Genomic DNA, 23,558 nt, shown 5'->3' with positions numbered 1-23,558 from the left:
GCTTCTTACTAAGTATAGCAGCGCTATATATATACCATCAACATATTCCAAAGTAACGCAGCACTTCTACCCGGAGCGCGTCACCTCATGTAAAGCACGACCCGCCACATCAGCTATTTGTATCTACCTTTATTAAAACCGCGTATGCAAGGGGGGTGGTTGGCAGCTGTAAGGTTAGAGCTGGAAAAGTGCAGGTTGCGAAGAGTTCAGGTGTGCAAAGATCCCTACTTAATTGCTTTACAGAGCTTTAAAAATTTCCCTACAGTTTGGGCAGGGTAACTAAGTAGTACGTCCCTACTGGTGAAAGTGCAGAGTTCTACAGTGGGGTTAATGGTGCAATACTGTCCCAAAGAAATTAGAGTCTCTCTTTACTACCTCGAAAATTCCAGGAGCAATGACTTTGTATGTGGTTGTACGTAATGCAGAGAATACGTAATGTCCATAATGCCGCTAAGAAACAGGTATGAATTCAGGAAGTTCTATCTAGGGAATCACAAAGTATGCCATGACAAGATAAGGCAGCAGTGAAACAATGAGTGCAAATTCAGAGTTCCACCTTGGATTTTTGTTTTCATGACTTTTAGCACCCACGGTCAGTGCATCCCCAAGAATGACTGAAAATTCTGCTGGAGGACAAGGTTATTCCCACTGACACCAAGAGTTTTCAATAAATCTTCACAGGCAGCCACTTGGTGCTTTCTGGTGAATAGCAGAAGTGAGGGTCTGTGTAGATGCATCACCTACTTCAGGCCATCGGTGAGGCAGAGCAGCTGCCTTTCCCACCAGTTCCCATCTGCCTTGCCTCGGAAGAAGTTCGGGCTGGTGTCACAGCTCTTGCCTACATCTCTGCAGAACTGAATTTCAAACGTGAGTACTGAAATAGTGCATTCTAAAATATTTGCTTGCCCTGGCCTCATTGCACTGATCATTTGAAGACTTACTTAAACACATGGATAGATTAACAAACATTTCAAAAAAACTAAGTGTAGAGAACAATCAAGAATGGCCCTGTTACTTTCTACACATAAAAGGCACCACAATATTCCAGACTGTTGAGAATATTCTATCTCCTGAAAGTAATAAGGTATTCTGGATATGCCTGAATGTCATTAAATATGACAAACATCTTTGGTGAATTGATGTTATCAACCACGCTGTCATAGAGGTTGGTAGGATCTGCTGAACTTTTTGGTGGTGGAATGATTAGTCCTCCACTCCCAACACAGTATTCTCCAGTGAGGACCCGAGCCTGGTACATGTATTTTCTGCCATTCGTATCTGGTCTTGAATAAGTATCCTGAGCAGAGTAACTTGCATCAACAGCAAAGTAGGTTCCATTCCCAATGCTTGCAGCTGTTTGAAAAGACATTTTCAAACACAGTTAGTATTCTTATTCCTATAAGAATAATAAGAAATATTCCTATTTCTCCCCCTTTTTTTTTTTTTTTTTACTCTGTAGAAGTTATACATTGGCTACAGTTTACCAACACAGGTCTAGTAACAATCCTTTTTATCAGAATCAAACATGAAGCCCCTTAGATATCAGGTAAATATCAACAGAGCTATCAATAACCAGGTTTTCACTGCCCTTTCCTAAGGGTAGAAGAGTTCTTCTGTCTGTTTAGCCTAGTACAAGCTAACCAAATTACAATTCTTCAGAGTCTTTTCAATTTAAAGTGACTACATAATTGTAATTACGGTTTTCTAGTTACACTTCACAGCAGGAAGTGAGAGGAATCATGTTGCTTTGTCTGATCTGGATTTCATTTTTCCTGACATTGATAGAAAGCTGTTTAAGCCAGGTAGGTCCGTCCTATCTGGGTGCTCTAATCTTTGGTAATTTTAGATGGCTACCCAGTCTGAGAGAAGAAGGAAAGCATGCCTTTCCTATTGCAGGTCATGGCTGAGATGGAGAGGTAAATGTCAATACTTGCAGGCAGAGGGAGGACACGAATCTAGGTCTCACATCCTGAGTTAATCTAAGTTCCTGGCACTAAAAAGCAGGAAAACAAAACTGTGTTTCCTCTGGTTGTGTTTTGAAAAGAAATGGTGGCAGCTATTTCTGTCATTCATTGTGTGCATATCAGGCTTCATTTTCTCAAGAAAATTTCAGCGTAAAGGATCCAGACAGAGAATAGCTACTTTTTAACACTTCAGCCTGGTCTGAGTCCATCAGATCTGAGTTAAGCTGTCCAGGTCTCTCAAGATCAAGTCAGCCCTAGGTATCTCTTAGGCTGAAAGTCTAGTCTTATGGCTTTCTAACTAGTTTCTCCTAATGTCTTAAGGCAGAAAGCATTACAAACAAAAAGTAAGGACTTTGGAAGTAAGGTTGCAGAACCTTTAAGAGCAACTGGCACCTTGTAGGCCAAGTTCCACTTCCTTGGGTCCCATCCTTCATCTTTGAATGCCACCAGATTAGAAACATTACATGACTGTACTAGAGGAACTGGACAAGACAATCTTTAAACTGATGCAGACAGTCTTTCAGCTAAAGGTTTAATAGTTGCCCCGAGCAACTATTAAAGGGGACTAATTAATTCATTAATTTCAATTGATTTAATTTGCATAGAAAAGGTAGGGGAATATGATCTTCCGACTGCTTGTGCTGTCATCTTTGGAAGCAACAGAAGTATCTGCACCTCTACTTTGCTAGCTGGATTTGTCTAAGATGAAAGGAGATACCAGCAGCTAGTTGGTATCTTATCCAAGGATGCAAGACAACAGTCCCCATTCCTCTCTGCAGGTAGATAATACAAAAGATTTCTCAAAAGCTGCCTAGGGTTGATTTCAGCATGGGAAAGCCTTCTCTGATACCCTGTAAACAGTGAAATTCACAAACAAGGGGTTAATTGAACAGGTTATTTCCTCTGTCCATGCAGACTGTGCTCTGGTGTTTATTTTGCTCTCCAACTTTATTTAGTTTTCATGTCATGCTGACAGCACTATAACTAGCACTGCATACAAATTTAGGAAATTAACTGCTTTGGATAATGACTCACCATTCAATCCAGCAAAACCACGATTAAATCCATTGTAGTTGATTGTGCTCAATGAGGATACAGCTGTCCCATGGAACAGCAACTTCTCATTATCTTCCTTTTTGTTCTTTGAACACAGAGATTTTTTTTTGATTTGGTAGCTCTGCCAGAGGAAGGGATTTTGTATTCTTTCAATCTGCAAAGTTCCAAAAAAAAAAAAGAGCTATATTTTTGCTAGTAGGGATCAATATTTATCATGACAGCAAAACAGTAAAAGCAAACCAAACTGAAAGTACAACAGTAATTTTCGCTACACCCCCTTAGTGCCATTTGGGTTAGGGGACTGAATATATGAGCCTGGAAAGAAGAAAGGGAAGTAGCTTACAGAAGGGCTTTGAGCTTGGTAATTTTTGGCATACATTTGTTATGTATGGTAGATGTGCACTGGTATTTTTAGAATAGGATGCTTTACCTCCACGAGAGGAAACAGGGCTTTGATGTGAGATGCATCCTATACATCCTAGTCATCTATACTGATGAAAAACACTTCAGTTTAAACCAGCACCCTAGCTTGAAAGGCTCTGTCTGGGACCGACAGAGAAGAAGTCTATTCCTCCAGCAGTAAAATAGTGAAAAACTTTATGACCAGCCTGCAAGGACGGTGCTGCAGAGAGCTAACTGGGCAGCAGGCTCTCCCATTAGGAAGAAGACCTGAAGAATGACCTCTCTGCAGCCCCAAATGTTTCCCAGATCTCCCACAGGACAGATTCCCACCCTACAGATTGACAGGCATATGTTCTGCATTTGGTGATTAAATCTTGTCAACTTCTGGCAATGACATGAACTGCAGAAGAGGAGGCAGAAATGGCTGTGCAACTCTTAGGAAATTTCATTTGATTTATATCCACACTGTACAGTGTCGAGGAGACTGACATGGAAGGTGGTTTAGGTTGCAGACACTTTACAAACAGACATTTAGAAAGCATATAGATGTTTTTAGCCCCAAAGTTCACTTTTTTTTTTTCCCCCAAAGGATTTCACCTTCTCTATGACAAGGTTGTGACAGGTTCTCTGAAACCTGGTCTGAACATCCACATATTCCTGACACGATGGCTTGAGGGTAACGAGTTTGACCCGTTCATCTTTCATGTCTTCCCACTTTGAAGGGAGCTCTATTGCCTGCGCATCTGCAAAACAGGACTTGAATTATTATCAGAAATACGTAGCTTGGTTTAGTAGGTGTCTTACAAACTCGATTGCTTGCAAGGAGCTGAGAGGGCAGTACATTATGCAATACTTCATTCCAAAAATGTTTTCTCTCTTCAGTATATCATTGGTACCATTAAGATTATATTTTTCTAGTCTAATTATCCCCATACCAATACATAACTAGAACAAGTTTGAGAACCATAGAAGAATTACACTAATTCTTCACGCTCTGCCTCCTTTGTCAAACTTTAGCATGAAAACTATGCTCACCAGTCACATACATGTGGATAATTTTTGTATTTAAAATAAAAGTTCTGATTTGGATCATACGTACCCCTACGAATTACGAAAGTAGAACTGCTGGCTATGGCATGCCCAGCAAAATAAATAAATAATAACTGAATAAATAAATAAATAGGGAGTAGCCTACTTCTTTGGAATACCTACATTTGTAATTATCAGAATTATCATTCAATAATCTCTATTAAAGGTTTTCCTGATCAACAAAGCTGTAAGTTACCTTCATTCTTTGGCACACGTTGAATGTTTATAGTATTTCCTTGGTCATCACTAGCCTGTAGAGTATTCAGATCCACCACATAGTTCTTCTTGATAATTTTGACAGTAAGATGTGTTTTTTTAGCTATTTTGGCATCCTCCAGCTGCATATTTGTCAGTTTATCAAAAGCAACATATTTATCATTGTTTCTTTGATACCTCCATTCTACTAGATTATAAACAAGTTCTGACTTGGACTGTTCTTCTTGAGTATCCTTTATCTTTTTGATCATTTTCTGAATTTCCACAGAAACAGCAAAGACATCCCTGCTAAGACCAGAAATTTTAATGCAAGGGGGAGAACAATTCTTCTCAAGCTGAATGGTAACATGTTTTCTTCTCTGGAGATCTGTCAAAGCCTCAACTTGTTGATCAGTAAAACTTTCGATTAGCTCATCTGAAATACAGTTTTCAAATTGCTCCTTTAAAATTAATTTTATTATCCAAGACTCAGTTGCATTCACATCTTCTTGGCTTTCTCCACAAATTTGAAATGTAACGATGTCAACTTTATTCTCCAAAACCAAGGGCTTTTTCTTCTCAACAGATGTTTTTCTGCCCCAGAAAAATGCTGCAAAGAAATATATGTTAATTATTAGTTTCATTTAAAAGATCTTTAGTTTTGTGAGCCCAGGCACGTGGAAAACCCACCTACTTACATTTTAACAAAGAGATCAGTGATTCTGGTGTGGATGAACTTGAATCTTCTCTTTTCTTCATGCTTTCATAAAAGTCCTTGAGCATATTTGTCTGGAAGATGACTATTTTAATTTCTTTCAAGTGCTGTACTGTTCTTTTGCTTGCAAATTCCACTATAGCATCCAACATCTCATCAGCTACCTTGGCTGGACTCTGTCCTGCCTGACCTAAACAAAAATAAAAGACACATGTCAGACAGTGAGTGATATTTAAATCAAGGCAGCACTCAGAAAACAGATCACATCCCCAGCTCACACAGATCGGTGTCACTGCTCTCCCACCATGCTTTCTGACTAAAGCCCAGTGCCTGACCTCAGCATTACATCTAAGTCTGGGAGCTCCAAGAGCTGACACCCATCGCACACTTGGGAAGACATTCTTGGACTCTCCCTCAGTTTACTCTGAAGCTTCAATGAGCACTTCAGCCCTAGTATCCCCTAGATTTCTAAGCCCCACCTTCATCTCCTTCATCACTGTCTCTGTCTGCATCTTTAAACTGGGTACCAAAGCCAAGCCATATTAAATTCAGTGGAGGATTTTGGCACAAGCCTGCAGCCTATTTCAACGTAGAAATGGGAACATAAAGCTCGAAACTTTCCCTCTCACTCCCATACACCAAACCTGAAATGCAACCTAAAGCTTACCCTGAAACATTGCTGGGATCCTTGCAAATTTCAGCCACAACATTCCTTGGAGAGCTGCTGTGGCACCAGCACACAAATGATGTTGGGAGGCCAGGGGACCTGCTGTAACCATTACTGTGGAGTCCAAACACTGACCCACAGACCAAACTCCTACCCTACACTAGAACACTGAGCAAGGAACAAGTCAAAATTTCTTTTTCCAGTCAAGAGGAACTTTGGGCTGAGAAAGACACCCTACTTTCTTCAAGGCCTGCTTCCTAAACTAACCACAAGCATGAGGCCAATAAGCTAGCCTGCCTTTAGCCCTCTGGTGGAGTAGGTAGGCTGAAAGAGAGCCTGCAGGTATTCTGTACCCAACCCACTGTTTCTATAGTCGGACAGGGAGGGTTCTGGTCTCAGAACTCCATCTCTCTTCATATACAACCACCAGTCCCAGACCTTCTGTGGGGCTGAAATCCCAAATCTCTATGGGAAGTTTGAGGAAGGTAGCCAGCTGAGGCACACAGTCTCTTTGGGGGGCAGAATGTCTTTTCTGAAGCAGTATCTTTTCTTTGCGTGTTCATTTTTTTAAAAAAGCAGCAGTTTTTAAATGTGCTGGTGAAGTTTGAACTGACCACAACGAACTTTCACAAAATAACAGTTTACACAGTTGTAAAAGTCTTGTAAAAGCCTACATAACACCTCTATCAGAGGTGTTAATTTCATCCCATTTCTGAAATATCCCCCAACACAGCCCTGATCAGTTTCTCAAGAAAATACAAACCTGTTCCGATTGCTGGGAAGGCAACAGATGTGTACATCCTTAGCTCACACTCATTAAGCACTTTGGAGACCTGATTCTTCACGTTGTTATTGTGAATCAAGTGGATGATTTTATTGCACGACAGTTTGCCAGAATTTGTAGTAATAAAACCATTTTGAACCTGCCCAGCTGGATGAGAGAAGATAAAGAAGGAGACACAACATTTTCAAAGGCTATTTTCTGATAAGACAACTGTTTATGCTGATGCTAGTCTACAGTGGAGTAATAAATACTAGGAGTGGAAAAAGTAGAAAGAAATCCACTGCGTGCTTTATTATCCTGGTTTTAGTTGCTTCAAGTTTTCTCTGTAAATATTCTGTTTTCAGATTTTCTTCAGACAGTAATTCAAGTGATTGTGTGTTTTCTGTTTGACTGCAATATCCTGGGTTCTTTCTTACAAAGTAGTTTTCTATTAAGTATGACTTAACAATTCACGTTCAATTTAAATACAGCTTACTTTTATTTAAAAGCATACCAATGGAAATGTGCACAGTTCATTTATAGGTGGAACTTTTTCTTGTGTCACTTATTCCTTGAAAGCTCAAACTGTTATTCCGCAGAAGAGCTGAATGTTTAAAATACTGTCATGAAAATAATGACCAACTGATTTAAGAGTCATGGTATGGAATCTTTAAAAGACTTTTGTGTTTTTGAGAGCGATAAATTTGGTTATGAACACCTACAAATGGCATCTTATTATGAGGATGAATGGACCCATGAACACCGAGTTACGTACCACTTCACTGGTCACAAAGGCAATGACTGATTGTAAGATGCTCTGCATGTACTGAGATCAGACTGACGAACAGGGAGAGTCTGCAGAGTCAAAAGTGGGGAAAAATATCCAAGAAACTCCATCCTGAAAGTTATCTTCTGGACTCGCAACAGGAACATTTTGTTTTTGCAAGCAGAACACAGTTTTGCGATCATTATTTCAATTAAAAGTAACTGTGTATTTATGAATATAAAACCAGATTTGCTATTAACTCTTAAAGAGCAAGTCCTGCACCTGCTTGTCAAGGGGGCTTTTTCTGTTCTTAAGTGAGGAACATGCCCAAGTAATTTAAGAGGACAAAAACTTACATTGTGTTCTTTTCCAAGCATTTATTAGCATCAGAAAACTGTATTGAACTTCTGTTTAGTTGTGAAAACAGAAATTCTCAAAGTATGTGTAAGGGCAACAGGACTTTTGACAATTCCTAGAAATGCAAACTTATCTTTGTAAGACAAAATAATTATGTTATCAGTATAGAATTATAACAACAACATTAAGTCTTTGGAGAGAATATACAAATTTAATTTAAAAACGCATTTAACATACCACACTGAGCACATTCTTCTTTCACCTGGGAACCAGCAGCATCCATAACTGCTTTGAAAACCCCTTAAATTATACCAGAAAAAAAAAAAAAAAAAAAAAAAAACAAAACATACACATTAATTAACTGAGCTAATTCTACTCAAAACTCTAGCCAAAATCTGTATTCTGTGAACCCCCCCAAATTCTCACAGTTCAAGATCTACCAAAGTATAAAAGCTTGTCAGTTCCTCTGAGTTCCCTCTATGACACACTGTACTGAATGCAAAGAGAACACTGCCTTCATTATTAATAAGAAATCATTAAAAATGACTCGTTTCATTGTTCTACCAGACAACAGTATGCCCTTCACCAAACCCTCCAATTGCTTTGAATTGTATCATTTGGTGTCCTTCATTCTCACAATTCACAATGTCACCAAAGAATCTTCTGCTTTTTACAAGTGGATTTACTAAAGCAGAGCTTTGGCTTATAATGAAACATATTAGAACAAGAGCATTTTTACAGAATTATATCTGATCTCAATAATCTCTTTTTTAACCATTTTTAGTTTTAACTAGAAAAATCTCCACAGACTTCTTCTGTGTAGTTTGGAATTTACATGGAATATTCAGAATATGCTAAAACATTTTACTATCTATTTCCTGACAAATCACCACTTTCTATTTCACATCTGAAAAATACTTCATAAATGTTTCATATATGGACAATTCTTTCCCTTTCCCCCTCCTAAAAGCTACCACAAATTTAACCACTAAATAAATACATATTCAGTGCAATACCTGATGTGGCATCAAATGTCGGATTTGATATATTTACAATAACCTCTGTGTCCTCCTTTGTAATATCTCCACTATTTACTTGGAGCATAATGGGACCAATCTGCATTTCATAAACTCCCAATTCTTCAGTTGAAACAGACTTAATGAAACCTGCAAGGAAAAGAAGAAAATCTTAAAACATTTCAATTCTAGTTTGGGGTGTTATTCTCATTCATTTATGGAAACTTTAACTTATCCTTTTGAGGAGTTTACTGCCTACTTCTCTTTATTCCATTTCTGAAAGCAGGAAGGTGCAGTATGCTTCCCATTTAAATACTGTGATAGCAAAACCAGTTTGATTCCTGTAAGTTCATGCAATATCAATTCAGAAAGGACTGTTGGGGTTATCTGATCAGACCAGCTCTGTAAGAGACTTTCCTGCATGAACTCCTAAATGACACAGAGCATCCAAATTAAGCATTACCAGCAGTGGAGATCCTACCACACCACTTTTCTACATTATTTCATCTTTACCCTTACAGAAAGAATACCATTCCTTATTTCTAGTCTGAACTTATCCAATTCATATTTTATCTGCACACTCTTAACATTATCTCTCTGATATTCCCAGTAAGCGAGAAAAAAAAGAGTTATATATTCTTAAGAATAATTGTCTGGTGTTGATGCAGTTCACTCCTATGATTTTGCTACTGTGTCATGCTACTGTCAATTAATGAACAGAAAGGAAATTATCCATTCTGTATTATCCCTATACGGGAGAAAAAAGGTACAGAAATACATGTTATTTATGGCTTACTTAGCAATGTGATGCCAAGTTCTCATACCCTTTGCGTTGGAGTATTATTGGTTCTTCTACCAGGATATCCTCTTCCATGTAAAAAGACTGGTCTCACTAAGGGATAAGCGTGCCCCCAACAAAATAAATTCCTCTTCAATATTTTAACAATTAGAATTTAAGAATGATGGTCCATTAGGAGGAAAAAAACGCTCTACTTCTGATGACATTTTGTCTGTTTCCTAGTAAGAATAAAAACACTTTGCAGTATTTACATTCTCCCCTGTGTCCCACCTTCTGTCCCTACAAAACTTACTTGGCTGTGGTGCTGCATTACTGCAGTTCTCAGTTGCCCTATGTTCTAGTTCTCTGGTAAAAGCCTAGGAAGAGAAAAAAAGGTACTAAAGATAGTATTTCAGGGTTTATATACCAAATATTTCTAAAATTAAAATTAACAGTCACGTATCTCTTGTTGCATTTTACAGTAGTAAACACTACTCTTATTATTAATTGTTAGGTATCATTAGCAATAGTGGAAGCCTCAGTGTGGACAGCGTGAAAACAGATACGGTCTTTGCATTGCCAGAACTGGCAATTGCTCTGTGAAGAGATTAGTGAGCATCTTCAGGTGTTTACAGCGCCAACAGTGAGGCAAATTTTATCTGCAGCTTGTGCTTGCTGAGAGTTTACAGTTCAGAGATGCAGAATGAGACACTGGAGTGCCATCCCCTTTTCATTGGCCCAGAATAGTAAGAAAGTGCTAAGTTATTACCTTAAGAAAGCAATATATAACTAAAATACATTGTTAAGGTTGGACTAGAACAGTGTGTAACACAGATGGCTTTGCCCTGAGAAGACCTACCTGAATGTTATCCGTATCATCTGGGTGCAAGACAAAATGAACTTCCTGCAGTGTCTTCAGAGTGTGACTGCTACTGAACTTGAATACCTCATTAAACATTAACTTAGAAACAATCGTTTTAGGAAATCCAAATCCTCCAGTTCCAATAGCTGGGAAAGCAACTGAATTCAGTCCAAGTTCTTCAGTTTTCCTCAAGCAGTAATTGATTATGTCTTCTAGGATCTGTAAAACACAGCAAAGACCAATTTTTTTTTTATTTTTTAGGAAAAAAACCAAACTTGTTTCATGTGTTATTAGATCTTTAGAGACTATGCTGGTGTAAGAAAATGTTTTTAGTCCATTAGGGCATCTTTAGGTTCACTGAAAAGGAAGTAAATGGAGTCAGTTTGCCTAAAATAACTTTTAAATACTGAAACTTCAGGATGGGGTGCCAAGTGAATCTGTTTTCTGAATCAAATATTGTAAAAATAATTAAACTGTACCTTCAGAGACTTTCCTTTTCCTCTGTCCCACCCAGGAAGTACAGCATGAAGCACAAACTTGCAAGCCAGAGCGTATCCACTGGTGCAGAGCACATTCACTTGCCCAGATGTATGTCCTTGTATTTTCTTGTCAAACTCTGCATGGAGTTTTGGTCCAGCCTTTTCCAGCAAGGCTTTGCAAAGAGGCCCTACACCAAACTGCAAATCTGTGCCAACGCTGTTGACGATAACATCCGTCTGCAACAAAATCACAACAAAAATATCTATAACCAGGAGAGATCAGGTCGTCCATTGCCAGTAAATGCCAAGCCAAACGCTGAGCAGAGGTTAGGCTGTGACTCACCTCATCTTGAGCAGATGCCTGTGTCAGGGAAGGTGAAACAAACCCAACCCCTGCACTCTGCCTTATCCCCTCTCCCCAGAGCCAAGTCTTTCTGACATTTCCTTGTTGATGAACTGCGGCTGCACTGCTCCTTCTGCAGCATCTCCACAAGATGTACGTATCGTATAAAGCACATGTAACGTATAAACTTTAATGCATCTTTCCTCCCTTTCACTGAAGTGGGATTGTATAGGCCTGGTCAGAAAAGCAGCATCTCACACACATAAAAAAGGTGAAAGAAGGTTGCTGTGCCTTCATGAAGTAAAATAGACAGATCTCCAAAGTCTGTTGTTTGCTTTGCAGTTCCACTGGAGGTGTTTTAGTTACAAGTTATTTAAAATTTATGTCACATTGAGATTTTTTTTTTACATCTAGTATTGCTCTTCTGTTGGAACAGGCTTTTACAGACACCAAAATGACAGGGGAAGCAACCAATATTGGAAAGAAAAAAAAAGTCTAGACTTTGGCAAACAAGCTAAGCGTGGACTCTTCTATGGGACTGCTTTTCTGATTTCCCTTAATATCTAGCCTAGCTAGCTACAGGTCACATAAATACTCCAAGAAGGTATTATAGTATTTCCCTTTTAGGAAAAAATCAATCATCTGTTTTACATGTTGATCCTATATCTGGAGAACAAATAAAACCTGGCTAGGAACTTAACATTCTGAAATTCATGGCTGCCCTCTAGAAATGGCTTCAGAGTCTGAAACCTGTCAATTCTGCAATCTCGATTCCTCATTTGGCAGGCACGTGGTCTCTGTTTCTCTACATAGCAATTATTGTGTAAAACAATATAGCCTAATGTACTTCCTCTTCTACTAACATTTCAAGAAAATCTTCACATGAAGTTAGAGAAGTGGAAAATTAAAGACCTACCGTGGCATCCTTAATGTTTTTCTTCTCCACTCTAATGAGCAGTCCTTCGTTTGTTGTGACCACCTGCTCATTGTCTCTAGCCTCCTGAAGAGCCTCTTTTCCCTTCTCCTTCTGGCCTTCCGGCAGTCTAGGACTTGTAGACTGTGTTGGCAGCACGAACAAGGAGGATGACTTAGTTGTAAATACTTTTTTTACAATCATACTCAGAACCTGTACCTTATCCTCTGTGATATCCACAAGATGAATCTCCTTCAAGCTGCTTTTCCCCCTGGCTTCTTCCAAGGTTTCCTTGATGGATGACACAATTGAATTTGCAGACATCTGCAGCGGGAAGCCAAGGATCCCTCCACTTACAGAAGGGAAAGCTATAGAACGATGATTATATGTTTCAGCTAGTTCTAGGCTCCTTTTGACCGCTTCTTTCAACAAATGCGTGCACTTTCCTGCTTCATCCGTCCTCCACCTGCACACAACAGCATGAATGATGTTTTTGCAGGGGAGTTTGCCAGCACCTGTGATAACCGCACACCCAGGCTGCAATCCCTCATTCTTCCTCACCAGCTCGTCATACTCCATTTGCAGCTCTGGACCAGCCGCTTGTAGCAGCGCCTCAGCAAGGCCACTGATGTGTTTCAAGTCTTCGTTTGATGCATTCACCACAACATCAACTGGGTAATTGCACAAGTTACCTTTATACACTGCTACTTCAACTCCATCTGGCAGGGTTTGCTTGTAGTGGAGCTTTCTCTCCTCTTTATCATCATCAACTTTTTCACTCTCTTGTTGATGTTCTTTTTCTTTCAGAGTAATCAAACAGTTAAATTTCTGCTTTGCCTCTAAAATGAATGAATCTTCCCTCTCAGTAAAGAACTCTTTGGCTCCTGGTTTATCAATTGGCACATCCTTCCAGTAGAGGGATGAGAGAATTTTTTCAAATAGGGTGGCTGCTTTTGGCACTTCTCCTTTTGGTCCACTCAGGGAAATACACAGTGTCGCGCTGTCAAAGTGCACTGTCACACCTTTTTTTCCCAGTTCTTGATAAACACCAGATTTTTCCTTCTCTACAAACTGCAGTACAGCCAGTGACTTAGTTGGGATCACTTTTTCCACGTGTGTGTTTCTATCTATAAAATCATAAAGATTCTGATAGACTTTTTCTACGGTCTCAGAAAAGCCAATAATAATCACTTTATTTTCTTTTCCAACAGGTTCATCAATGACTAGAGTTTCCTGGGAAGAATTGTACTTCTTACGCAAGAAGGCAAGAAGACGACTCCACTCCTTCTTTTTCATGACTGCATGGTCTTCCATGTCAATGCTTTTATATGCTAAGCCTGTCTTTATTTGCTTTTCTGCTTCTAAAAGATCTTTAGGAGAATCCCCATATAGCACCACAGCATCATCTTCAAGCTCATAAAAAGCATTAATATTTTTCACAGTAAATAATGTCTCTGACATTGCTTTATTATTTTCACGCTGTAGATACAAGAAGACATAGCGGTCGATGTTAATTGATGTGCATGGCATATTCAACACCCTTTCCAGTAAGTCAGCTTTGATTTTATATACTTCTGCAGGTAATCCACACAACTGAACAGTTTTTTTTGTGTCGTCATAGAAGATCTTTAAGTGCGGATATTCTTTGTGAATATTCTTTTCCAGCCCAGCATTGCGCAAAAGTGCGTATTTCCCTGGGATCACCGACACAGAAATTTCTATACTTCGTTTTTTCCTTTCACTTTCCTTCATTGCTTTTTCCATGCTTTTTCTCACTTCTTTCTCTGCACTGTCCACTGCTGCTCTGGTGCCTGCTATCACCACCATCTCATCAGAAATATCAGTTTTGATCAAAACGCTGCCTTCCACCAATTTGTGTTTCAATTCTTTCCAGTCCACTGAATTTACTTTACACTTTATAGCTGTGTAATGTGACATGATACGTGAGAATTCAGTGGTAGCATCTTGCTTCCATGTCTTAATCAACTTAACCATTAGCTTCTTCTGCTCAGACATAGATGATGATGGACACAACATAATTTCCGGGTTCACGCAATCTGTCTGGGGCCAGTTTATACAACAATGGCAAATTGCCATTTCCTGGTTTATGTCTTGTATCAGTCTATCTTGCCGTTGTAAAAATTGCCAGACATAGGGATCTAGTGGTACCACAACAGGGTCTGGCATCTTGATAACTGGTCTTTCTTCTCCATACAGAGCTGTTCCCAGGGAGTGGTAATATGGATGCACAGAAATTGGCGTCTGTTCAAGTAAATGCTGCTTTTCCAAAACAGTCTTGAGATCTAAAAGTTAAATAAAATAACTCATGGGTTCTTTGCATTAGAAGAAGCTGTTTTTATGTCTTTCTAATTTCCCAACCACTCTGTAAGTGTGGCTCCAAGTAATGTAGTAAATATGCTTATGCCTTTATTTTCCTGTATAGCTGTGCCTGGCTTTCATTTTCTAAGGAAATCCCAGAACAGAGCAGGGCAACTCAAGTTATTACTATGAAACGTACCTTACGTTCAGTCAAAAATAAAACTCATTGTCCCAGTACTTCTTTTTTTTTCCCCAGTTGGAACAGACAAAGAAAAGGAATTATAAGGTTGACAGGGAATTAAAACCACATTACCACAAGCCAATTACATATTAACTTAATGTACAAAATATTCATATACAAATACAGAATGTCAGAAGAAAAGCAATCACCTGGCATTTAGTTAATGCTAAAGGAATTTACTAAATCAGGAGTCAGCTTTCTCAGCTTAGTTAAGAGACAGAGACAGCCATTACCTTTGTGATCACAGAAAGTAATGATAGCTGCGTTCTCCTCGGGGAGGAGCTGGATGTCTGACACAGGCCCACCTCCGCTTCGTGCACTCTCGAAATAAACTGTGATATAGTCTGTGGAAATGTTATCTGGTATGTTTTCAGCCTTGATGCTGCAGGTCACTTCAAGACGCCTGGCAGTCATGTTTAATTTTTTGAATCTTTTGTTCTGCTCACATTTGTTGACGAATTCTTGAGTATCTGTAGACAGAAAAAGCAGTATTAACTGAACGTGTTTTCCTGAACCATTATCAGTCCCAGCTATCGCTTTCTGGCATGGGAATGAGCTGAGTCTACTTCTCCTGGTATGTGAAACAGAACTGCCTTTGGTGCCAAATAACTCTGTGTTGCAGTAAAAAAGGGGAAATGGACAAAGTCACGTTACTTTCTGCTATCAATTACTGCTATGTCTCTGGTCCACTCTTACTCATCTCTTCCCTATACAAAGCACTTCTCACTGTTTCATTGTCCACTGGAACTGAGACAAGGACTGAAAAGTAAGACAAAAACAGTGAAACTTCCAGTTTCAGTTTATGAAATTGTCGTAGTCTTTTCTTTGTAACATTTGGAGCACAGACATTTTCATGGAGCTGTATATAAAACTTCCATCTTCCTTGAGAGACTACAGCCCACATTTGTTTTTGAAACTGTTTGAATCTCTAACAGGATAGGAATTAGGCTCTTAAATCTACTACCCATACTCATACATGGAAATAATTAACAGAATTCACAGTGACTTACCAATATTTTTTAGAAAAGTAGCTACAGCAACATTTAATTCAGGTATCATTTCCACAATGAACTCATCATCTACAGCTAAGCCGCTGATGTTCTCCAACAGCATATTTATGTATTTTGCAGTGCATCCTTGCACATTTTCAAGCACCACTGAAGACGACATCTCTGCAGACTTTTCTGCAGTAAGGTCCCTGTCTGGAAGAGAACTCTCCGTCTTCTGCAAGACTTCTACATCTTTTTTAACAGAAAGAGAAATAAGCCATATTACATATCAGTTCACACTTCCAGGAATAAATATATGTTACTTTCTCTCCTTCACATGAAGAGATATTGTCTAACCAAACATATACTGCAGGGCACCCTGGGACATTTTGGGATCTAAAATAGCCTAGAGGTGATGTTCTCTCTAGCCCCAGTCATAACTGGAGGTCAAGGTTGCTGCTGAAAGGGATCTGAGTGAACAGATTTTAACAGGGATACACGAACACCAGAATGGATATGGAGAATACACAGAAGCTGTAAATGAAACATAACCAGACTAACCCAGGCCACGATTTTATATGGGTCAGGTAATAGCAGTTCAGCTTAGAAGAAGGTTGCATCAAATGAATGCGTACACCAGACAAGCAAACAGAGTCCTCAGCATCTGCTGACATCTAGCTGTGGAGTGCTTGTGAGCAGCCTTTGCTTTTTCCATCTGCTCCCAAAGGGAAAAAAAAAAGTCTACGCTGCAGCTGCTCACAGGAGTACTCAGGAAAACCCTGGAGAGTCACCACAGTAGGTGGGTGATCACAGAGAAGAAAACCACACTGCACATAAAAAAGGGACCACTGTGGGGAAGAGGGGACACTGCTAGTACGGGCAAATTCCACCAACCGTAGCAGGGGTACCCAGTCATCGTGGTGGTAACTGAAATACCAACGGAGACACTGCACCATCTGAGGGGCTGCAGGCAGCCTCCTTAGTGGAGCAAAAAGATCCATGAGTAAATGAGTCCACTGACACAAGCACTGCTGCGTGCCCCCAGGATGGACGCAAGTCTAAAATCTAATGCAATAATTTGCCACAGCCCCTCAAGCATTGGTGAGGGCTGTAAGAGACCCTGCAGGTTCTGCATCGCCCTCTTGGCCCAGGTGCAGATGTAACAAGCCCCAACACAGCTCAGTGAGTGTGCATGCACTACAGGCAGCTCTGTGTGACTGGATGCAAAGCCTCCCGGTGAGCACCATGCCCCGCTGCCAGCACAGCACAACAGCACTGAAGGACCTGTGGGCACAGCATTTAGCAGGGACGTACAGCTGCTCATCACAGCACACCCAAACATCCTTTTCCTGCAGGTCCTCCAAAGTATTCCCCGCCCCAGCCTGCACAGTCAAAGGATCACCAGACATCACCCGACACACAGAAATTAAAAAAAAAAAAAAGCATCAGCTGGTGCAGCCACAACAAAATTTTGCAGAGAAGAAATGATAGGGGGGGGCAGATTCGCCTCAGCAGCTCTTTCTGGGGCTGCTTGATGTTACGGGGCGTGCACCCCACCGTTCTGTTTGCCAGGGCTATCCGCAACAGCAAACAGGAACTGAGGGAGAAAAGGTGCCCCACGAGCCTACAGGGGGCAGAGGGGCTTTTCAGGTTGCTGACACACTCCCGATTCCAGCAGTCGGTCCTAAAGAACCGAAGAGGGCTCAGCAGGACCCACCAGAAGATGCTTCCACCCAGCAAGAACCCCTGGGGCCACCACCCATGCAAATGGAGGCAGCTTTCCTCTCACCGTCCCGACAAACAAGAGCTGCTTTGCTTATGCTCAAAAGCATCCAAAAAACATCCTAAACCCCGGGACAGTGCCTGACAGATGGCTCCAGGGGCTGACCAGAGCCCCACACCACCACTGCCACAGGCCCACCCAGGCCCCCAGCGCCCCCACCCCTCAGAGCAACCCCTACAGCTTCTCCCTCGCCTCACCCAGCACAAGTCCCGGCCCTGCAGAGTCTTCTGCCCCTACACCCGCTGTGGGGGCAGACATCTTCGCCCTGTGGTCCCCTCGGGGGTCCTTGGTGCTGGCAGTGGGAGCAGGCCGCAGGCAAGAGGGAGAAATCCAGGGTGATGGGGCTGGAGCTGGCGGACGCGCCAAGAGGCTGCGCCCTGCTGGCTGGGCAGTTTTATTCGTGACCCTGACGTACAGCAACAACTGATATCACAGCCATAACATTTACAGAAGATAGTCTCCTTCAAAGGCTTACCAGCATAACCCTGACAAGAGGAAAACAAAAGGCACAGCTGCAGAAGCCACAGCTCTGTGCACGTTACTGTGCACTGACAGGAATCAACCATGCCACCGGGCCCGGTGTGAGGAAGTGCGAAAAAAGTCGAAAACGAAAACTAGGCTGATGCAACCAAAGAATTAAATGCAGCATCTGGAGTGTTTTTGTAACACTCATACCGACTTTAAAGGTCCTTTATGTTATATAACTTAAAAAAAAAAAAAAAGCAGATGTCAACTTTGACATTGAAAAGAGGAGAAACATACAAAGCAGCTTTGAACAGGAAGCAAAATGTACGAGCATAAGGTCTGAAAAACTTTCTGATGAACTCGTCTTTCTTGGTGGCCAAGCATTTACTTTTCACCAGTGCAGGTGTATTTTGATGTGCAGTACTGTTTTCTAGAAGCACAACTGCTTCTAGAGCAATAAAACTTGCTAGGATATTGCTGAAAGAGGATCTAGCCAAGCTCACTGAGGTACTGGTGAGATGCTCCATTTTACAAAGCCTCCTAACTGCAGGGAGTGCAAAGACATCAGGTCTGGGATTAAGACCTTCCATATAGGTGCTTATATGTATGTCTCATTTTAGAGAAGTTATGCAGGATATGAGGACTAAATCCCTCTCTAAAGATGCTCCTCTGGTGAAAATGGCTAAGCCTGGCAAGGTGAACTCCATCCTTGGTGAACATGCCTGGCTAGTTATGCTTCCTTGTATCACATGAGCCAGGTTGCCAAACTCAGAAATAAATATCAGCACAATTCCTGCCCCAGTTCTGGCTGGGATAGAGTTAATTTTCTTCCCAGTAGCTGGTATGGTGTTGTATTTTGGATTTAGGATGAGAATAATGTTGATAACACATCGATGTTTTAGTTGTTACTGTGCAGTGCTTACACTGAGTCAAGGGCTTTTTTGCTTCTCAGCGAGGAGGCTCGGGGCGTGTGAGAAGCTGGCGCAGACACAGCCAGGAGAGCTGACCAAAATGCACCAAAGGGACATTCCATACTACATGATGTTGTGCTCAGCAATAAAACTAAGGGAGTTGGGCAGGGGGGCTAGCATTGCTCAAGGACTAGCTGGGCATTGGTCAGCTGGTGGTGAACGATAATGTTGTTTAACACTTGCTTTTTTCTTTCTATTCCTCTTTTCTTTGTTCCCTTTCTTATTAAACTGTATCTCAACCCACAAGTCCTCACTTTTACGTTTCTGATTCTCCTCCCCATGCCACTGGGGAGGAGTGACTTGAGTGCTGTGTGGTGCTCAGCTGCCTGCGAGGTTAAACCACAACACACAGGGCCTGGGCCAGGTTGCCAAACTCAGAGAGAACATTTCAGCACAACTCCCCACAGAACGGTAGATCTTTGTAAAGAAAAGCATTGTTTTTGTTTTACAAAGAATCATCACACAAAGTGATGGATAACATTTTACCTTTTCTTTGAAGGTTGCTCATGGCATCTGGAGTCTAAAATAAAATTAAAGCAAATTATGAATGACTGATTTGGCACTCACATCATTGTTTCAAAACTCTAGTTAGGATAACAATTTGTATTCACCTGTTTGTGAACTATTTTTTCTTCAAATGCTTCCTCTTTGGTAGCTACTGCTGTTTCAAGCTCCGTGACAATCAACTTCAATTTTCCTTGTGTTCCCAAATCCAGCTCATGAGTCTGTCTCTCAAGAACACGTTGCTTCACTGAGGAAAATCAAATAAAACAGTGACAATGTGAATAAAAATACAATTTTACACTTTAAATAATGTGGCACACTGCTGCATGTTTATGTTTTATATTTCATATTTCTAAAATATATCTGTAATCATATGTTAACTTCTATTAATAGTTTTTTTTTATTCCAACTACAATTCAGGGAATATTACTGTGCATCAAATTTAATAAACGTGTATCTATGGATCTATATAGAAGATTCATAGAACCACAGAATCATTGCAGTTGGAAAAGACCCTCAAGATCATCAAGTCCAACCATCACCTAGTGCTACCAAGTCTATCACTAAACTGTGGTCCAAAGCACCATGTGTGTCTTAAATACCTCTGGGAATGGTGATTCCACCACTTCCCAGCTTGTGCCAATGCCTAACCACTCTGTGACGAAATTCTTCCTGACATCCAACCTAATCTTTGCCTGAGGCAACTTGAGGCCATTTCCCGGCAACCTGAGGCCATTTCCCAGCATCCTGTCGCTTGTCACCTGAAAAGAGTCTGAAACCCACTTTGCTACAACCTCCTTTCCAGTAGTTATGGAGAGCAATGTGGTCTCCCCTCAGCCTCCTTTTCTCCAGAAACAACAACCCCCTGCCACTCCACATACATCATTTGCCAGTCCCTTCACCAGCTTCCTTGCTCTTCTCTGAATGTGTTTCAGCAACTTCATATCTTTCTTGTAGCAAGGGGCCCAAAACTAACGCAGTACTCAAGGTGCAGTCCCACCAGGGCCGAGTACAGAGGGACTATCCCTTCCCAGGTCCTGCTGGCCATGCTGTTTCTGATGCAGGCCCGCATGGCATCGGCCTTGTAGGCCACCTGGCACACGGCTGGCCCACGTCCAGCCTGCGGCCGAGCAGCTCCCCCAGGTCCTTTTCTGCTGGGCAGCTTCCCAGCCACTCTTTCCTGAACCTGTGTCGCTGCATGGGGTGATGAGCCCCAAGTGCAGCACCCGGCCCCCAGCCTTGTTGAAGGCCGTGCAGCTGGACGTGGCCCATCAGTCCAGCCTATGCAGGTGCCTCTGCAGAGCCTCCCTCCCCTCAAGCAGGTCAACGCTCCTGCCCAGCTTGGTGTCATCTGCAACCTTACCGAGGGGGCACTAGATCCCTTCATACAGATTATTGATAAAAACGTTACGCAAAAACAGCCCCAATACCAAGCCCTATGGAACACCACCAACGGATTTCACTCCATCCACAACAACTCTTTGGGCCTGGCCATCCAGCCACTTTTTTACCAGCAAACACTACATCCATCCAAGCCACGAGTGGCTGGTTTCTCCAGGAGAAGGCTGTGGGAGACCATACCAAATGCTAAGTCCAAGACCATGACACCCCCAGCCTTTCTGTCATCCACTAAGCGGGTCACCTTATCATAGCAGGAGACCAGGGTGGTCAGGCAGGACCTGCCTTTTGTAAAGCTGTGCTGACTGTGTCTGATCGCCTGGTTGTCCTGTATGTGCCATGTGATAGCATTCAAGGTGATCTGATCCACGACTTTCCCTGGCATCAAGGTCCAACTGACAGACCTGTAATTCCTTGGATTTATTAATTTGCAGGCTACTAAGCATTAACCAAGAAACCACCTAGAGGATAGTACTAAGCACTGAATTTAGACGTACGGATTTATGTAAATCCATATATTGTATAGTCTATATTACATGTTATAGGGTCCATATTATGCATTATACAATATATATCTCTGTAGTACATATGAGATGGTGAATCATGGAGTGGCTCAGGTGGGCAGGGACCTTAAAGCCCCCTTAGACCCCAGCAGCCCAGGCTGCCCAAACATCATTCTGCCTGGCCTCAGGCACCCCCAGGGACGGGGCACTCCCAGCCTCTCTGGGCAGTGCCCCACAACTTACAGTACAACCTACAGCACAACTCAGAGCATGCACGTACCTAAAAACCCTGCAGAAAGCCACCGCTCCTGAGCTACCCCTCACCTCCCGGTCCCCTCGCTCGCCCCCGGGCCCCCTCAGAGCAAACCCTCACCGTCGGGGTGAGCGAAGCAGACGAGGAGGTGGCCGGGCCCCCCGTGCAGCTCGCACTCGCCGCCGCCCGAGCGCTTGTGGCTCTGGAAGTAGAGGAGCAGCTTCTTGCGCAGGGCAGCTGGCGGCTCGCCCGCGCCCCAGTCACCATGCACCAGCAGTGGGAAGGTGGCCGCTGGCAGCCCCGCCATGGCTACCCCACGGCCCCGGCCCCGGCCCCCTGCCTTTCCTGCCTTTCGCTTTCGTTTCTCCCCAGGGCGGGCCCCAAACATTTCCCGGCACGCAGCGGAGCCGCCGCTGTTGTCCATCCGGGCGAGGCCTGAGGTGGGCAGCGGCTGGGCAGGGGCCACCATGGAGCTCAGCCCCTCAGCGACCCTGCGCCTTCACCCAGAGCGCGCCTCAGGCATGGTCAGAATCACAAAACTTGGGTTTCTCCACCATAAACAAGTTGCTCCAGGGCTGCTAACCCTGGCACCTGTCACGCTGCTGAGACAGCGACCGCCTGCATTTCTAAGAGATCTTCCTTTAAGTCTCTTGGCTTTGAAAGGGAAACTTCAGGCATTTGGGTCCCTGGCACTTTGCGCTTGGTGACTGCTCAAGGGGAGCTCCTGAGCCTGCACCTGTACAACCCCCCACAGCCTCCCCCTGAGAAAGGGGCACACTGCTCCTCGCTGCTACGCTTGCAAGGCTTTTCCTTCACCCGGACTTGTTTTTCTTCACTAATGCCATAACCTCCCTCGCATCGCTACAGCTGGAGTTATCTTCTTCAAGGTCCCGCACTTGGGCCTTGAAAAGGAGTGTTTTCCAGTTAAGAGCTGCTGAGTCACTGCACATCCAGTAATGGGCAAAGTTTTTCCAGTCTTCTGAAGTGCAGGAAGTGTCCCCACTTCTGCAAGTATAAAAAGTGCAAGTTTGAAAGACTGAAGAAAAATTGCAATGTGAAAAGAGTTTATATCATGGCCAAGACAGGCTGCAAGTGCTGGTGTTGTAAGCCACACTCACTTGAGGGTTTTTTTGAGCACTGTTTAGTTAACTGCATTACTCTCTTTAACCAGAGATAAATACATATCCTTTCAACCTGCAAAACAGTATTAATTCTTAATAAAATCTTAATAAGCCCTTAATAACACTGGAGGAAAGCTAGTCACTTTCAGAACCCCAGGTGAAGCTTCATTTTTGAATGACTGCTGGGGGCATATGAAAAATATATTAGCAAAAACTTTCAACTAGTAGCAACCTATTAAAAAGAAGTAATTGATAATTGTCTCCTAATCATCCAAACGAATAACAAGACAAACCTGATAAATTCAGCAGAGCCAAGAACTGCTAAAAAGTTGGAGGTGCTGCAGCACTCTGCTTTCTCAGTTGACCTCATGACATCTGATGCTGTTCAAAGTATTTATTTTATTGTCAATATGCTACAGAAATTATATTGCTCTGATTCTCCCCCCACTCCCAATGAAACTCTGAACTTTGGCTTGGTTAACGATTATCTCTTTGAAATAAACTATTTCCTCATGCCTTGTCAAAAAGTCCTTAGCCCAACTAACCAAACACACAAACAAACCTCCCCCCCCCTTTTCCAACACACACACCCCTTGCCTTTCTTTGCCCTGTTCTTTTCTCCTTAAGATCACAGGAAGGGCACTAT

At 42.2% G+C, this 23,558-nt stretch overlaps 1 protein-coding gene across 2 annotated transcripts; it reads right to left on the bottom strand.

Moving 5' to 3' along the window:
- Positions 1-114: 114 nt before the first annotated feature.
- LOC311438984 (protein mono-ADP-ribosyltransferase PARP14-like) lies at positions 115-22,116 on the bottom strand. Of its 2 annotated transcripts, XM_084524119.1 has the most exons (17): positions 21,912-22,116; positions 19,745-19,884; positions 19,620-19,653; positions 15,936-16,166; positions 15,159-15,395; positions 12,369-14,668; positions 11,110-11,346; positions 10,628-10,849; positions 10,082-10,145; positions 8,991-9,140; positions 8,212-8,274; positions 6,852-7,019; positions 5,405-5,611; positions 4,708-5,316; positions 4,020-4,165; positions 3,000-3,174; positions 115-1,353 (listed from the first exon to the last, which is right to left on the bottom strand). In XM_084524119.1, exons 1-17 carry the CDS (start codon positions 22,096-22,098, stop codon positions 1,064-1,066), a joined length of 5,460 nt encoding a protein of 1,819 aa, XP_084380245.1. In that variant the 5' UTR covers positions 22,099-22,116; the 3' UTR covers positions 115-1,063. The 2 variants fall into 2 exon arrangements, with proteins under 2 accessions (XP_084380245.1, XP_084380246.1); XM_084524120.1 differs by lacking the exons at positions 19,620-19,653; positions 19,745-19,884; positions 21,912-22,116 and adding an exon at positions 17,895-18,135.
- Between the last annotated feature and the right edge of the window lie 1,442 nt (positions 22,117-23,558).

The sequence above is a fragment of the Aythya ferina genome, assembly GCF_964211825.1.
Source record: "Aythya ferina genome assembly, chromosome: 6".
Taxonomy (NCBI): domain Eukaryota; kingdom Metazoa; phylum Chordata; class Aves; order Anseriformes; family Anatidae; genus Aythya; species Aythya ferina.
Note: the sequence above shows the minus strand (reverse complement) of the source record. Positions and strands in the feature narration are given on the sequence as shown.

What these genes read in the sequence shown, in the direction of transcription:
- LOC311438984 (XM_084524119.1), bottom strand. Translation starts at nt 22,098, where the DNA reads ATGGCGGGGCTGCCAGCGGCCACCTTCCCACTGCTGGTGCATGGTGAC. An exon ending in ATGATACGGATAACATTCAG is followed by an intron (nt 10,146 to 10,627) that starts GTAGGTCTTCTC and finishes TTCTCTTCCTAG; the next exon opens with GCTTTTACCAGAGAACTAGA. An exon ending in GACATTTGATGCCACATCAG is followed by an intron (nt 8,275 to 8,990) that starts GTATTGCACTGA and finishes GTATAATTTAAG; the next exon opens with GGGTTTTCAAAGCAGTTATG.